Here is a 17,052-nt window from a genome sequence, read left to right as displayed (position 1 = left end):
AGACTTGGTGGATCCCTTGTGGTCCTAGGATCTCAAGCTTAGGCTATGATCTACGCCTTGGGAGTTTGTAGTTTTATTAGCAAGTTATTTTTTTTTATGGAAAAGGTAATTTAAAATATCCACTAAAATGAATTTTTATTAAGACAAGTACCCCCTCCCTCCCCTATTTTGGGTGAAATATCATAGATAATCTTTCTTGATTCCATTCTTAGTCCTGTAACACCAGATGTGTGGTCCTGGGGACCAAACTCCTGAGTTATCACCTTTTTTTTTTTTTTATAACCTGAATTACTAAAAGGCCTTCCTTGTTCCTCCTGCCTCCCCCCAGTCTCTTAGTTTTTCTTCGCTGTGTTGGCTTTGTGCCTTCTTGAGCTTACCTGCTTTCTGTTTCTGTTACCTGCTGTCTGTTTCTCACAGTGAATTAGGAGCCCCAAAAGGGCAAGGGTGTCTCGTTTATTTTTGTGTTCACTGTGCCCAGACAGAGCCTGGCACAGGTGAACGAGAGCGGGGCGGCAGCAGCTTCCTTGGGAATGCTTTCTGTGTGCCGGTCTCTGTCCTGAATACTTAACCATGGATTCGATTCTTATCCGTTTAATGCTTACAGCAGCTTTAAGAGGAAGTAACTATTCTCATTTTCAAGATGGGAAACATATTTTTCGATAACTTGGTTAAAGCCATACTTCGTGTTTGTTTAGTGACTGTTTTTATCTCTTTCCTTTGGCCCCTAGGATGGAAAAGTTAATGATTCAAAGACAAAAAGTAGAGTAAGAAGAGAAAAAGTCTGGAAAATAAGTAAATGGAATAAATGGTCCCTTGAATAATGTCGTGTCCGTGAGAGGGTTATTTGCCCTTTCCAGAACTTTACCCCCTCAGTTACACTGCCGTTCTTCAACAGTTTACATGCTTCAAATCATGTCGTTTAGCTTTGGAAACTACTTGCCAATTGTATTTCTGAGTTTCTCAAATTGTAAGCATTTCCATGTTCAGAGATTATTTGAACCCTAACTGAAAACAGTGGAAACAGCGTATATATTTATGTTGTTTTTCTTTTCTACTCTTCTAACCATGCATCAGTTCCTAACAGAGTGTGTTAGCTTGCTTGGGCAAATGATCCAGAAGAGAACATTTCCAAATAATTGGCCTTCCTTGTTGCCGTTGAGGTTAATATTTAACAGGAAAAGAAAGTTTCTTGAGCCAAATTAGAATTTGGGGTAATTATTAGTTGATATTTATATTATTTGTTGTATTTTTAAATCATCGGTTTTGTATAATTGTACTGTCAGGTATCATCGCCAGTTTAGCATAGAGAAAATTAAAAAAACAAACTAGTTTATCCGCAGAGTATGAGATGGTAGAAGAAATAATGTAGCCAAACTCATAAAAATTATTGTGTTTTTAGGATTTATATGGAAATATATGAATTTATCATATCTCAAGTGTATATGTATTAATGGTTAGGTTCGGTTACAGTAGTAGCAGTAGGCATTGTCAATATTGTAACAACAGAAGAAAGTTTTTATTTTAACTATCCTGATTTTTATGATTATGCATTTGTATTGTAAGCCATTTAAAATCCCCTCTTTCTTTGGGACTATTATATATATGTATATAATTATATGTTATATACATATATATATATTTAAATGTTTATATTATAAACAGAAGCGTCCCTCCTTGTGTAATGAACATCAGTGAAAAGGTGGGTTTACTTTACAGTTAATTTCTAGATTATGACTGTTTTGTAAAATGAAGGACACACGCATTAAAGGGAGAATAATTGTAATTGCCAGTTGTTCACAGTGGTGGCTTGGGAGTTGGAGCAGGTGACCAGAAATAGCAGGTTCGCGTTGTACAAAGAGAGTTTAAGTTAAACATCAACTCTATAAGTTTCCTTTTTAAAATCTTAATAAGGTATTCCTAGAATTGGGGTTATAAATTCTTCTCACTGAATATTTAAAAAAACAGGTGCAGCTAACCACCATTACTGAGATTGTTCGACTTTGAATGGGGATGGCCCTCTGGATTCCTAAATGAAGATGAAGAAATGTGGGTCAATGAGTGGAGTGGAGCCCTGAGACACCTTGCTGTCCTGGGGCAGTAAGATAATTCATGCATCCAACAAGTAATGCCAGGCAGCCTCTTGGGAACACTGCAGAGCCAAGGGTTTGAACTGAGTGATCCTCAGGTCCCTTTCGTTCTCATTTATATAAATGTTTTAATTTTAGTAGATTTCCCCATCTCCTTCACTAATTTCTATTGGAGCATCCTTAGTAAAATTTATTGTATATATAAAAAAATCACAGTGTGTGTAACTTTTGGGTTTCTGCCTTTATTGCCCTCTGTTTAATCTGGACCAAGGAAAAGATATTTTATTAACAAGTTTTAATATTCATGGAACCTACATAATTTTGGGTGTTTAAGCTTAAAAGAAAAGAGAGGTTGAGTGTTAACAGATGTGGTGACAAGGGCCTTGTGGCCTGCCCCTTACTCTCTTCTAAGCCTTTCATGGTCTAGAAAGCTTCTTGAATTGATGCCGTGTTACGTGCATGTTCATATAATCACGTCTATAGTTTCTGGAATGAATGAATGAATGAATGACTTGTGATGGCCTTCCTAAATTGAGCCATTATTTTTCCATCTGAGTGATGGCTTTGTTTTTTATTTAGTGGCAAGAAGTAGGGGGTTATTTGTTATTATAGGGGTTAGTGTTGAGAGGGTCCTCAGATGTCAGCTAGTCCAGCTTTCCAGCCGGTACAGGAGTGCCTTATTGCAGGAGGTTAAACTGATGGTTACCCCAGCCTTTGCTGGAATACTTAAAGTGATGGGAAACTTACTACCTTTTCCAGTGTTATCATGGTTTTATTAAGTAGCATCTGCTGTTTAAGTCAAAGTGTGCCTTCTGGTTACTATACCTTCAGTCCTAGTTCTTTCCTCTGAAGTAATACATAATCAGTCTTTTTCCTCATTGATATCCCAGCCCAGGAATATTTTTCTCCTCTCTGAGCTTTAATTTTCTTGTCTGTAACATGATTTGGTTACCTGACCAGGATTGAGGTTTAAGAACAACCTGGACAATCGTGACCTTAGGCAAAACCCTTTTCATGTCTCAGAGTATTAGTATCTTAGTTTTATCTCTGGTGTATAATATAATGGGAAAAATGGCAGTGTGTGTCCATTGGTTTGGGAACCTTGATAGGTACTTTCCAGTTGATGTTCTTGCCATTAATAAATGAATTAATTCATTTCTTCATTGAACATTTATTGACCATTCCCTATGTGCCTGGCACTTGCTTGGGTCTTAAGTGAATATGAAAACAGGGACTACGACAGATACCTACCTTCCCTGCCTGACGGAGGCTTAAGTTCTCTCCCCTAGATCTTTTTACTTTGAGGTATAAATGCTTTTCTAAAATTTTGTTTTATGTTTTTAAAAAATTTTTATGTTGGAGTAAAGTTGATTTACAATGTGTTAGTTTGAGGTGTGCAGCAAAGTGATTTAGTTATACATATACCTATATCAGTTCTTTTTTCAGATTCTTTTCCCACATAGGTTATTACAGAGTATTGAGTAGAGTTCCCTGTGCTATACAGTAGGTCTTTGTAATTATCTCTTTTATATATAGTAGTGTGTATATGTTAATCCTAACTTCCTAATTTATCCCTTCCCCGACCTTTCCCCTTTGGTAACCATAGGTTTGTTTGCTAAGTCTGTGAGTCTGTTTCTGTTTTGTAAATAAGTTCATTTGTATCATTTTTTAGATTCCACATAAAAGTGATATCATATATTTGTCTTTGTCTGACTTCACTTAGTATGATCATCTCTAGGTCCATCTGTGTTGCAAATGGCATTATTTCATTCTTTTTTTATGGCTGAGTAATTTTCCATTGTATATATGTACCACACCTCTTCATTCATCTGTTGATGGCCATTTAGGCTGCTTCCATGTCTTGGCTATTGTATATGGTGCTGCAAAGAACATGGGGTTGCATGTATCTTTTCAAAGTATGGTTTTCTCCAGGTAATATGCCCAGGAGTGGGGTTGCTGGATCATATGGTATCTCTATTTTCAGTTTTTTAAAGAACCTCCATACTGTTCTCCATAGTGGCTGTACCAATTTACATTCCCACCAACAGGGTAGGAGGGTTCTAGGAGGGTTCCCCTCTTTCCACACCCTCTCCAGCATTTATTGTTTGTAGACTTAAAAAAAAATTATTTATTTATTTATTTATTTGGCTGCACCGGTTGTTAGTTGTGGCACACGGGATCTTCATTGCCACACACAGGATCTTCGTTTCAGCATGAGGGATCTTTTAGTTGTGGCACATGGGATCTTTAGTTGTGGCATGTGGGATCTTTAGTTGTGGCATGTGGGATCTAGTTCCCTGAGCAGGGATTGAACCCAGGCTCCCTATGTTGGGAGAACAGAGTCTTAGCCACTGGACCACCAGGGAATTCCCCTATCGTTTGTGGACTTTTTGATGATGGCCATTCTGACCCGTGTGAGGTGATACCTCATTGTAGTTTTGATTTGCATTTCTCTAATAATTAGTGATGTTGAGCATCTTTTCATGTGTCTCTTGGCCATCTGTATGTCTTCTTTGGAGAAATGTCTCTTTAGATCTTCTGTGCATATTTTGATTGGGTTGTTTGTTTTTTTGATACTGAGCTGCATGAGCTGATTGTATATTTTGGAGATTAATCCCTTGTTGGTCACATTGTTTGCAAATATTTTCTCCCACTCTGTGGGTTGCGTTGCATTTTGTTTATGGTTTCCTTTGCTGTGCAAAAGCTTTGGAGTTCAGTTAGGTCCCATTTGTTTATTTTTATTTTCATCACTCTAGGAAGTTGATCCAAAAAGATATTCCTGAAATTTATGTCAAAGAGTGTTCTGCCTGTGTTTTCTTCTAAGAGTTGGATAGTATCTGGCCTTACATTTGGGTCTTTAATCCATTTTGAGTTTATTTTTGTGTATCGTGTTAGAGAATCTTCTAATTTCGTTCTTTTACATGTAGCTGTCCAGTTTTCCCAGCACCACTTATTGAAGAGGCTGTCTTTTCTCCATTGTATATTCTTGCCTCCTTCATCATAGAGTAGTTGACAATAGGTACATGGGTTTATTTCTGGGCTTTCTATATCTTGTTCCACTGATCTGTAAGTCTGTCTCCGTGCCAGTCCCATACTGTTTTGATTATTGTAACTTTATAGTATAGTCGGAAGTCGGGGAGCCTGATTCCTCCAGCTCTGTTTTTCTTTCTCAAGATTGCTTTGGCTATTCGGGATCTTGTGTATTTCCGTATAAATTTTAAGATTTTTTGTTCTAGATCTGAAAAAAATGCCACTGGTAATTTATTTCATAGGGGTTGCATTGAATCTGTAGATTACCTTGGATCGTATAGTCATTTTTTTTTTTTTTTTTTTTTTTTGGGTCGTGTTGTTGTGGCCTCTCCCGTTGTGGAGCACAGGCTCCAGACGCGCAGGCTCAGCGGCCATGGCTCACGGGCCTAGCCGCTCTGCAGCATGTAGGATATTCCTGGACCGGGGCACGAACCCGTGTCCCCTGCATTGGCAGGCGGACTGTCAATCACTGCGCCACCAGGGAAGCCCCGTATAGTCATTTTGACAATATTGTTCTTCCAGTCCAAGAACATGGTGTATCTTTCCATCTGTTTGTATCACCTTTGATCTCTTTCATCAGTGTCTTACTGTTTTTGGAGTACAGGTCTTTTGCCTCCTTAGGTAGGTTTATTCCTAGGTATTTTATTCTTTTGGATGTGATGGTACATGGGATTGTTTCCTTAATTTCTCTTTCTGCTCTTTTGTTGTTAGTGTATAGAAATGCAGCAGATTTCTGTGTTAATTTAGTATTTTGCAACTTTACCAGATTCATTGATTAGCTCTAGTAGTTTTCTGGTAGCATCTTTAGGATTTTCTATGTATACTTTCATGTCATCTGCAAACAGTGACAGTTTTACTTCTTCTTTTCCAAATTGTATTCCCTTTATTTCTTTTTCTTCTCTGATTGCTGTGGCTAGGACTTCCAAAACTATGTTGAATAAAAGTGGTGAGAGTGGACATCCTTGTCTTGTTGCTGATCTTAGAGGAAATGCTTTCAGCTTTTTACTGTTGAGAATGATGTTTGCTGTGGGTTTGTCATATATAGCCTTTATTATGTTGAGGTAGGTTCCCTCTATGCCCACTTTCTGGAGAGTTTTTATGATAAATGGGTGTTGAATTTTGTGAAAAGCTTCTTCTGCAGCTATTGAGATGATCATCTAGTTTTTATTCTTCAGTTTGTTAATGTGGTGTATCACACTGACTTGTGGATATTGAAAAATCCTTGCACCTCTGGGATAAGTCCCACTTGATCATGGTGTGGGTATCCTTTTAATGTATTGTTGGATTCAGTTTACTAGTATTTTGTTGAGGATTTTTTGTGTCTGCTCATCAGTGATATTGGCCTGTAATTTTCTTTTTTTGTTGTATCTTTTTCTGGTTTTGGTATCAGGGTGATGGTGGTTGCTTAGAATGAGTTTGGGACTGTTCCTTCCGCTGCAGTATTTTGAAATAGTTTCTGAAGGATAGGTGTTAACACTTCTCTAAATGCCTGATAGGATTCGCCTGTGAAGCCATCTGGTCCTGGACTATTGTTTGTTGGGAGGTTTTAATCACAGTTTCAATTTCAATACTTGTGATTGGTCTATACATATTTTCTGTTTTTTTCCTTGTTCAGTCTTGGAAGATTGTACCTTTCTAAGAATTTGTCCATTTCTTCTAGGTTGTCCATTTTTTCTAGGTTGTCCGTTTTATTGGCATACAGTTGATTGTAATAGTTTCTTATGATCCTTTGTGTTTCTGTGGTGTCTGTTGTAACTTTTCCTTTTTCATTTCTAACTGATTTGAGCCCTTTCCCTTTTTTTCTTGATGAGTCTGGCTAAAGGTTTGTCAGTTTTGTTTATCTTTTCAGAGAAACAGCTTTTAGTTTCATTGATCTTTACTATTGTTTTCGTCATCCCTATTTCTTTTATTTCTGCTCTGATCTTTATGCTTTCTTTCCTTCTACTAACTTTGGGTTTTGTTGCTTTAGTTACTTTAGGTGTAAGGTTAGGTTGTTTATTTGGGCTTTTTTTTGTTTCCTGAGGTAAGATTGTATTGCTATAAACTTCCCTCTTAGAACTGCTTTTGCTGCATCACATAGGTTTTGGATCATCATATTTTGTTTTCATTTGTTTGTAGAAGGTTTTTTGACTCTTCAAAATAAAATCTTGTTAGTGTACTTTTACTCCTCTCAGTGTTTTTTGTTTTCTAACTAATTCAGTATTTAACAGTATGTCTTTGATTTGTAGATATATGGAGTCTGGGAGTGATCCTTTTCATGTTGGTGTGTGGGCAGCCACCATTTCAAGAGGCCAATGACAGTGAAACATTGACAATGATCATGGATTGCAAATATACAGTACCATCCCACGTATCTAAAGGGTGTAAAGAGTAAGTAAAAGAAAAAAAAAAGTATGTGGGTATCTTTGTTCATTTTAATTTTTGAACCCAATATTTCTGCTCTTGTTAAGTATGTTTTGGGGAGTTAACCGTAGAATATGATTGAAATTTAATATTGGAGTATGGAATGTATTAGTCTATTTTTCACATATGCCAGTTTTCAAGAAACCCATTTTATGCCTCTTCAGCCTCCAGGAGAAGTGGGTTACTTTCACTTGAAGAATTACCGTAAGAACTACTTTCTCTTTTTGCACCTGGAATTATTTGACATTCCAGAGAACAGTTAGGGAATTTTCTTTCCTGAAATAGACCATCAACACACCATTTTAGGATCTACATAGCATGCCTCATAATTTTATTCATGTACTTCTCTCCCCAGTTGACTGAAGAGCTCTGTTTTGGTTCATATGACTATGGGAAGAAGTATATGCAAGCTGATTACTTGGAATTTAAAGTACTATATATATAGTACTGTGATATGTGTCGTGATAAATTCGTAATGGAGTCAAAGAACTGTTGGAAGTTCAGTACTTCTTTGATATTGTGGTGATACTTTAAAATAAGGTCACCTGAGATGATAGCTACTTAAAGGATTTTGCTAGAGTAATAAAGTTTTTAGTTTCTCCCATCAGCTGATAAGAAGGAAATCTGAGCTTGAGGAACCTTTTCTCCAAGTGGATCCCCATCTTAGGCCATAGTTAAGAATTTAGGAATTCCAACTCTCCGGATTCAGCTACTGGTTTCTCAGTTTACTAATGATATGAGAATGGTGGAACATACCTTACAGGGTTATTGTGAAAATTAAATGAATTAATGTATATAAAGCTTGTAGCTCAGTCTTTAGCACATAAGTAGCACTCAGGATGAATACTGATGACTCTTCTCCTCCTCCTCCCCCTTATACCCTTACTATTATTATTCTCTACCCCAGGAAGCAGGCTGCTCTCTGGGGGTATATGTTGTGTGCGTGTTAGATGTTTGTAATTCAAGGAGTATCTCCATAGCCCCTTCTGAAAAAACTAAAACAGAGTAACTTATTTTTATATTGACATTTATCATTCAAAAGAATGGATAAAATGTGTATGTAATAAAATGAACCCATTATCCAGCTTAAGATAAAGAACGGTTCTGATATTTTAGAAGCCTCTTCTTGGTGTCTCCCTCCTAGAGGGATTATCTTTGATAATCATAGGACCATTTAGTTTCTACTTTTTCCTACTTTTTCCTTTTTCCTGTCAGTTTTGGTAAGTTTTGTTTCTTAAGGAGCTTGTCCATTTTACCTAAATCTTCAAATTTATTGGCTTCAAGTATTTATAATATCCTCTAATTATATTTTTATTTTTTTTAATTTTATTTTTTGGTACACGGGCCTCTCACTGTTGTGGCCGCTCCCGTTGCGGAGCACAGGCTCCGGACGCGCAGGCTCAGCGGCCATGGCTCACAGGCCCAGCCGCTCCGTGGCATGTGGGATCTTCCCGGACCGGGGCACGAACCCGTGTCCCCTGCGTCGGCAGGCGGACTCTCAATCACTGCACCACCAGGGAAGCCCTCTAATTATATTTTTAAAGCCTATGAATGAGTGGAGTTGTTGCCCTTTTTCATTCTCATACTGATTTTTTTGCCTTCTCTATTTTTGCATTCTCTATTTTTGTCTTGATCAGTCTTACATGAGGTTTGTTCATTTTAATCTTTTTCAAAGAACTATCTTTTGTCTTTATTAATTTACTATTATATTTTTTGTTTTATGCTATTGATATTCTTTTGTCTGTATTATTTCCTTCTGCCTACTTAATGGGCTAATTCTTTTGTTCTTAAGTGGGGTTTCAGATAATAAATTTTCCTTTTCTAAGGTACTAGTTAAGGCTATAAATTGCCTCTTAGTACCATTTCAGCTGCATCCCATTAGTTTTGATTAATAGTCCTTTTGTTATTCAGTTCTGATTATTTTATAGGTTCCATGGGTTTATTTAACCTGTTACTTTCAGAGGGGTATTTTAAATTTCCAAATGTTTAGCTTTACTAATTAACTTTTTGTTATTCATTTCTAACTTAATTGCATTGTGATCCAAGAATATAGTCTATATGTTACTAGTTTTTTTAAAATTGGTAAGGCTTCCTATGGCTTAGCATGGAGTCAGTTTTTGTAAATAATCCTTTTGTTCTGGAAAAGAATGTATGTTTTCTAATTGTTGGGGTCAGAGTTCTGTATAAGTCCTTAAGACTAAGCTTGTTTATTATGATGTTTAAAATTACTTCTGAGTCTTTTGACTGCTTGCTCTATCACTTACTGAGATATTCTTCCACTACATGAAAGCATATTATAGGCAAAAAAAAAAAAATAGTGATTACCCCCATTAATACAACATTGTAAATGTATTTTTTTTTATTCTTGAAAGTCTCTCAGTGTTTGCTTTGGGTGTTTCGGGGGAATGTTATTAGGTCCAAACAAGTTGAAAACTGTTGTGTCTTGCTGGTGAATTGAACCTTTGTATCACTATTTATCTCTAATGATGCTTTGGGCTTTAAAGTCAGTCTATGTTGTCTAGTTTTAGCTAACCATTCCAGTTGTCTTTTGGTTAGCATTTATGTGCTATATAGGTTTCCATTCTTTTACTTTAAATCTTTTATTGGCTTGTTTTTAGGTACATCATTTTTTAACAGTTGGGAGCTGGATTTTTGATTAATCCCATCTGACCAATGCTCCCATCTGAGCATTGTCTTTTAATTGGAGAGTTTATTCCATTTATTTTTATTGTGTTCACTGGTAGAAGTAGAGGTATTTGATGTCTTTGCATTCTGATTCTGCCATCGTGTCTTTTAGTTCTTGCAGTGGTACCTTGTTTCCTTTGTAGTTTTTGACTGTGAGGTCAGATTTCTTTTAAAATTATGTGGCAGTTCTTTTAAGTTACATTCCCTAGAGAAAGTTTGCATTTGCTTTTCTACTAGTTGCCCATGGGCACGTCCAGCCTGGAACCTCTTAAAATTAACTTTTTCACTATGTGTACCATACAGATATACTATCATTAATTTGGACCCCAAACTTGTGAGAGGACCAGCTTGTAGTTAGAAGTTCTTAGAAGAAATACCCATCTCACCTCCACAGCACTGTTGAGGCAGCAGATTTCCCTCTTGACATGTTAGCAGTAGGTTTTTTTCTTCTCGTTCATCTTCACAGTGAAGCTGGGGTCCCAGTTCTTTGCAAGGGTTCTAGTTGCATCCCCCACTTTCAGTAGGCCGTACATGTTATATTCTGGTGATATTCTGTTTCGTGTACTCAGTGTGGAAACAAAAAAGCAGAAACAGGCCAAGGCCAACTTTGTCATTTGCTCCTCAGAGTCTTGCTTTTACTCTGTCTTTACCTGCTGAGTAGTTTGTCTGTCCATGTTTCTGTCTGCCCTCCCTCCCTTCCCTCCTGCCAACACAATGCCTTTAAACAAAATATATGTCTAAAAATATATGTCATTTTGGTTGCTTTCATCAGGATGGTCGTTCATTCTTCTGGAAACAGAAGTCGCCTCATGCACCCTATTCTGTGTGTCGTCGCTGATCATTGTATCTGATTCCGGTATGCCACCATGCCACAGTTAATTCAAGGACAGACGTTGGTACCTAGAGTTACTTCTAGATGATAGGAAACTGCATTTGTGTGTTTGGCTTGTCGGTATATCTGGTGGTTGTGATTTTTTATTTTATGAATCTGATGGCACTTTCTCTATTCCCATCTGCCCCACCATCACCTCTAGTGGCCGTAATGAGATTGATGGTATAAGTTTAGGAAACAATTGTGATAAATACGGTAACCCACCATTACTAATCCCTGACAGCAGTTTGCTTTAACAATGGACTTGCCTTCCTTTCCAGCCTGATCACAAGGATGCTACAGAGAGATCCCAAGAGAAGGGCCTCTTTAGAAGAGATTGAAAACCATCCTTGGCTTCAGGGAGTGGACCCTTCCCCAGCCACGAAGTATAACATCCCCCTCGTGTCATATAAAAACCTCTCGGAAGAGGAGCACAACAGCATCATTCAGCGCATGGTGCTCGGGGACATAGCGGATCGGGACGCCATTGTCGAGTATGTCGGCGCCCATCAGTACAGGGGCCGTGGGCGTAGGGTTCTTGGGATGGGCTCTTTTCTTAACGTGCCAGGGCTTGTGGACACTGTGTAATGGACAGGGTTGCCAGTGGGCAGGGGTTATGTCATTTATCTCTAGAGTTTCTGGCCCAGTACCTGGCTCATAGGTTTTGTTGGTCTTTTGTTTTTACTTTTGTACTAGTGAACAGTGAGTCCTGTGGCCTTTCTCCCTTCTTACAGAAGTGGATTGGAATAGACTGTTTTAATTCCCAGTACATGCCTTGTGCATTGCTGTATCCTCTTAATTCTTGGGTCTCCCTCTGGTCCCCATAGGGAAGCAGGGACACTCAAGGGGGCGACACCACAATTCCTCAAAATCAGGGGTTGCTGTATGCGTCCAGTCGCACATTTTTGTAAATAAAGTTGTAGTGGCCCACAGCTGAGCCCATTTGTTTACATGTTGTCCATGGTAGCCCTGTGCGGCAGTAGCGGCGTCACGGCGAGATGGACCGCGTTACCTACAAGACTCGAAGTGTTTACTGTCTGGCTCTTTAGAGCCCTTGCTGCAGTAACCTGGAACCCACGAGATGCACAAGTTGTTAGTTACATTTTTGAAAACCAAAGACAGTTTTTTATAACCTAAGAAGTTGGGAATCAAGGATAATATAAAGATGCAGTTGCTTTAACAATGATACGATTCATTTCTGTAAGAGGTCCTGTCTGTAAAAATATGAAGCGTTTCCGCAAATGAGAAGTCAAAAGTTATTTAACCCATTGAATGAAATAGTTGGATATGATGGAAAGAGGATGTACTCTGGGGGGCAAAAAAGAGGTTCCCATCGGGAGGGCCACTCTGGCCTGGCTGAGTGATCTGACCCAGGTACCTGTCCTCGAGGGAGAGGAGGCTGCAGGCTGGACTTACCTCTACAGCGTGGCAGACTGTCACACGTGGCACCTGAGGGTCTGGTCCCTGAGAAGGGTGGTGTCTGTTTAAAGGACATGTATCTTTAGGGTACACTGGAAAGAAGGGTTTACAAAACTAATCATCGTTTTGGTTTAAGTACACATTTCTTCAGATTTCTGAGTGCATTCTCAGTTTTCACAGATTGACCTAAAGAAACAGAGAAGTGCGGGACACTTGCCCTTTCTGCCAAGGACGACACTCACTTTAGGAATGTGTGGAAAATGATTTTTCACTTTTGAGTGAATGAAAAAGGCTATTTGCATCGCCCTGAATTGGCTTAATATTTTTAAATGAATAAACACATGCAGTGGTGTAGAAGAGAACTATTTAAGTCATGTGAATTCAACTATCAATCCAGAAGGAGAGGTGATGCCTCAGGTGATGCCCTGAGCCCGAGTCCTCCCGGCTGGTCTCAGGCAAGTCTTTCTTGCTGCCCACAGTACGAGCAGCTCGTCACTGCAGGGTGATTCCTGAGTTCATAGACACATTTGTTGGTCCCCTTAACACAAGCCCACAGCTCTCCCCAATGCTCAGCTGAGGAAGCCACTCTGAGAAGTCATTGTGGCCCAGAATTTCACCTCGGGCTCTTCGTTTAGGACCTCTCACCTCAGCCCCACTTGCCCCCATTAGCTGAGGCCCCACCGTCCGTTTTGTGAGGAGACTCCTGTGTCGTTTCCTCCCGAAGTGTTCATTGCATATGTTCGCTAACTACAGAAAGGTCCTGAAAAGCATAATTACATATTTCTGGGCCTTGTGGATCCTCTGTGGCATTCCTCCTGTGTCCCACTACCAGCCAGCTGCAGGAGAGCAGGCAGGCTGTGTGCTCCAGCACGGTGCCGGCCAGACCGCGGACTCTCAGAGAGCATTACTTTTGAGGTGGATGAATGAACGCGTAGATTTTATTCAAAGAAGAGGCTAATGACATGCTTTCAATGTATTAATAATTCATTCATGTCGGAAAATGCCAATAAATACAAAGAGTATAAAAATAAAAAGCGTTTTCTAATTTTTCTGATTGATACTAGTGTTTCAGTGTACATTCATGTAACTCATTTCATAGTTCTGCTGGAAGCCAGTAAACCAGTGTAATGGAAATAAACACTGACACACATTAAATTTTTGGATAATGTGTACATTCTTGGAAACTTCATGATTTTGTGCATCTAAAACCAACATCCAGCTCAGCTGCCATCAGCATTTTGGGTTTTTCTTACTAATTGAACGTTTTTATGAAGTTGTGACTTAGAATTTTAAGAATGATCTACTAGGTTTTTTTTCTCATTTGTGTGTGTGTGTTGGTTTTTTTTTTTCCCCGTAATTTTAAAGATTCCAGGTCATTGGATTTTATTTGCTTGTACTTAAAAAAAAAAAAAAAAAATCCAGTTCTGCTTGTGGAAAAACAAACCTGCGAATGTGGCTTATATTCACTCTCTCTTATTTCCTCAGAGCCCTGGAAACCAACAGGTATAACCACATCACAGCCACTTACTTCTTGCTTGCTGAAAGGATCCTGAGGGAAAAGCAAGAGAAAGAAATACAGACCAGGTCTGCAAGCCCTAGCAATATCAAGGCCCAGTTTAGGTGAGAAAAAAATCTTCACTGATTTTAGTAAGTTAACGTTTTGAAATAGTGAACTTTTTTTTTTGATGTTTCCTAAGTCTGTGGGGTGGGAGTATAAAGAGTGGTGACAGCCTCGCTGGAGGGGCCACCTGTGGGCCCTCCACGTGAGCGGGGGTCCTGGTTCCTTGGTCACCAGGGATGCCTTCGTCTCTCGGGCTTAGTGGAGAGGGGCTGCAGTTGCTGGCTTGGCCACAACGACACCTGCAGAGAAGCAGCAGCGTCAGGCTAGCGTGCCAGCTAGTGTCACTAAGCTCTTCCAGATCGGACATGTGTAAATGCGTTATCTTCTTTAATTTTTCATTCCAGGAACAAGGCCAGGTTTTCCCTCAGTATTTGACATGATTTTAAAAGACATACAGAGCATGTCTGTGGCATGATGCTGTCTCAGGGTTTCAGGGATTCGGCGTCACGTCAGCTAGTTGACTGGTCAGCCGCTTGATCTTGGGAGGCCACTTAACCTCTCTCTGACTCAGCTTCCTGTGAAGTGGGAGTAGTAATCCTGTTTACCTCTTGGGGCTGTGGTGATGGATAAACGAATTAATACATGTGAAGTGCTTTGGACTGGGCTTCACGTGTTTGCTGTCATTGTTGAGAACGTTTCCCCACCGCATCACCTTTGGTAAAGCAGTGACTGTGCGCTCGTCTCCCCTGTGTTTTCTTACCCCTTCCCTTCCTTTCCCAGCTCTCCCCCTTCCCCCCGACCCCCTCCCCTTCTCCCCCTACCTTCCTTCTCCTCTTTTTCTTCTGCCATATTAGCTTTCCATTTAATATCAAAGCTTGGGAAGGGTTACTTTTTTTTGTCACCATTATGAAAATTTATTTAGACTTTATCTTTATTCAGATGAAGTAATCCATGGAATTATAGTGATTCAAAAACAGAAGGAGGGACTTCCCTGGTGGTCCAGTGGTAAAGAATCCGCCTTCCAATGCAGGGGATGAGGGTCAATCCCTGGTCGGGGATCTAAGGTCCCACGTGCCGTGGGGCAACTAAACCTGTGCGCCACAACTACTGAGCTCGCGTTCCTCAACTAGAGAGCCTGCGTGCTGCACACTACAGAGCCCGCACGCTCTGGAACCTGCATGCCATAACTACAGAGCCTGTGTGCTGCAACTAGAGAGAAGCCTGTGCGCCACAACGAAAGATCCCACATGCTTCAATGAAGATCCCGTGTGCTGCAACTAAGTCCCGACGCAGCCTAAATAAATAAATATAAAATAAGTAGTTAAAAAATTTTTTTTAAAAACTAGAAGGGTGATCTTGGTTCTAAGTAATTCTCTACTTGTACATAGCTATATAAACATATATGTGTGAATATGTAACAGTAATTACTACTTAAAAGAGGAAGAATACCATTGGATTTTAAATTACTTGCAGTCACCTTGCCATGTGTCGGTTGTTGCTTGGGATGGAGCAACAGAGAATAGACAAGAAAACGTTCCTGGGTGACCGAAGACTAAATATTTAGAAGTCTAGTTTAATGGGAAGATGAATTTGGTAACTGCATCTATATCCTGGACATATTCTTGCATGATGAAAACTAGACACTCTGTCTGGTGTCAGCTTGGAAGAAGACTGGGCCCCAGGGAGCATGGGGACCCTTGCACATGGGACAGACCAGGAGAGTGACAGTGAGTGGTTAGGGTCAACCTAGTCGTGACCCGAGCCCTCTAGTGTGAAAGAGTGGCTCCAGAGCCATCACCACATGCTGCGCCACCAGGCCTGGAGCCACTCCAGTGTTTTGGAGAAGGGAATATTTGGAATTGAACGGTTTTATTTTTAGGGGAACAGATCGGAGCTCAATCTGAAGTTGAGCAGATATGTAAATGAACTAAATTGGTTTTACTGTATCATAGAAATTACAAAGCCAACAGTAGTTATAAAGAAATATCAGAGCCTTCCATGCACTTTCCTTTTACCCACCTGGGGATTACAGAGTGGAGATGCTGTTGGGGCCTGTCCTCCTCCTGGGGCCCAGGGCCCACTGGCAGGTGGTGGATGTCTGCTTACTTGCCTTCTCTTTGTTGTCAAAACCCTGCACCCTAACTTGGTTCCATTGCTGGGTGTGCCTTGGGGTCAGAGTGACTTGGGGTGCAGAAATGTGGTTGGCGTCTAACCAGCAGAGTCATTTGTGGGGCATGGGTAGGTCAAGTCAGGGAGAGCGAGCCCCAGAGAGCAGATACGCTCTTTGGGTCCTGCCAGCGTGGGATGGAAACACGTGTACTCTGTTAGAAGAGCTTTGTGAAGGCTTCTGGGAGCTGAACTCCACACGGGTGGGACCAGTGCCCGCATCCTTCCAGAGAGAAACTAGGAAGTAAGGAAAACCACAGAGGCCTGACTGCAAAGGTGCCATCCATTCGATAGGCAGTCATTCAGAGGGCTTCCTGGGTTGCAGAGTGAAGCCGCTGCTCTGGGGGTTTAGTAACCACTGAACTCAGCCTAGATGTCACTGTCTTCAAGCCCGTGTGGCTTTGGGCAGGTTGCTTACACTCTCTGTGTTTTGATTTCTTCACTGTCAAGGGAGGATGGGATTGTGGTGGCATTAAATGAATTAATTGCTGTCAGGCTCTCTCCACAGTGCTGGCTCTAGTAAGTTCTCGGTGTGAACTGTGCTGTCAGTGTGACTTGTTTATAGTTCTCGTTAGCAGTCTTTCTCATCTTTCGTTAAGATGAGCCGTGATCTTCTTACAGTGTTGTGCTCATTAAGTCTAGCACAGCGCTGGGGCCAGAAATGTTCTTAACAAACGTGAGCTGCTTAACCATCTGATTTACTCCTATAAATAAGAGCCATTGGTTCAGAAGTGGAGCTAGCGTGTCTGGTAGAGCTGCAGCGCTTAGTAACCAGCTGGTGTCTGGGGGTGGGTTCTGAGGGTGGTTTCGGCTTTCTCTTGGGGTTGGTG

General features: G+C 40.2%; 1 protein-coding gene across 4 annotated transcripts in view; it reads left to right on the top strand.

The window, feature by feature from the left end:
- Nucleotides 1-17,052, top strand: part of SNRK (SNF related kinase) — a 131,925-nt gene that overhangs the window by 109,604 nt on the left and 5,269 nt on the right. For all 4 annotated transcript variants that reach the window (XM_024756069.1, XM_024756091.1, XM_024756084.1 and 1 more), the window contains 3 exons: nucleotides 7,346-7,487; nucleotides 11,358-11,570; nucleotides 13,981-14,115. In XM_024756069.1, coding sequence (XP_024611837.1) covers nucleotides 7,346-7,487; nucleotides 11,358-11,570; nucleotides 13,981-14,115 — 490 coding nt within the window. The remainder of the gene's footprint in view (nucleotides 1-7,345; nucleotides 7,488-11,357; nucleotides 11,571-13,980; nucleotides 14,116-17,052) is intronic.

The sequence above is a fragment of the Neophocaena asiaeorientalis genome, unplaced genomic scaffold (assembly GCF_003031525.2).
Source record: "Neophocaena asiaeorientalis asiaeorientalis breed wild unplaced genomic scaffold, Neophocaena_asiaeorientalis_V1.1 scaffold265, whole genome shotgun sequence".
Lineage (NCBI taxonomy): Eukaryota > Metazoa > Chordata > Mammalia > Artiodactyla > Phocoenidae > Neophocaena > Neophocaena asiaeorientalis.
This window is presented reverse-complemented; position numbering and strand designations above follow the sequence as displayed.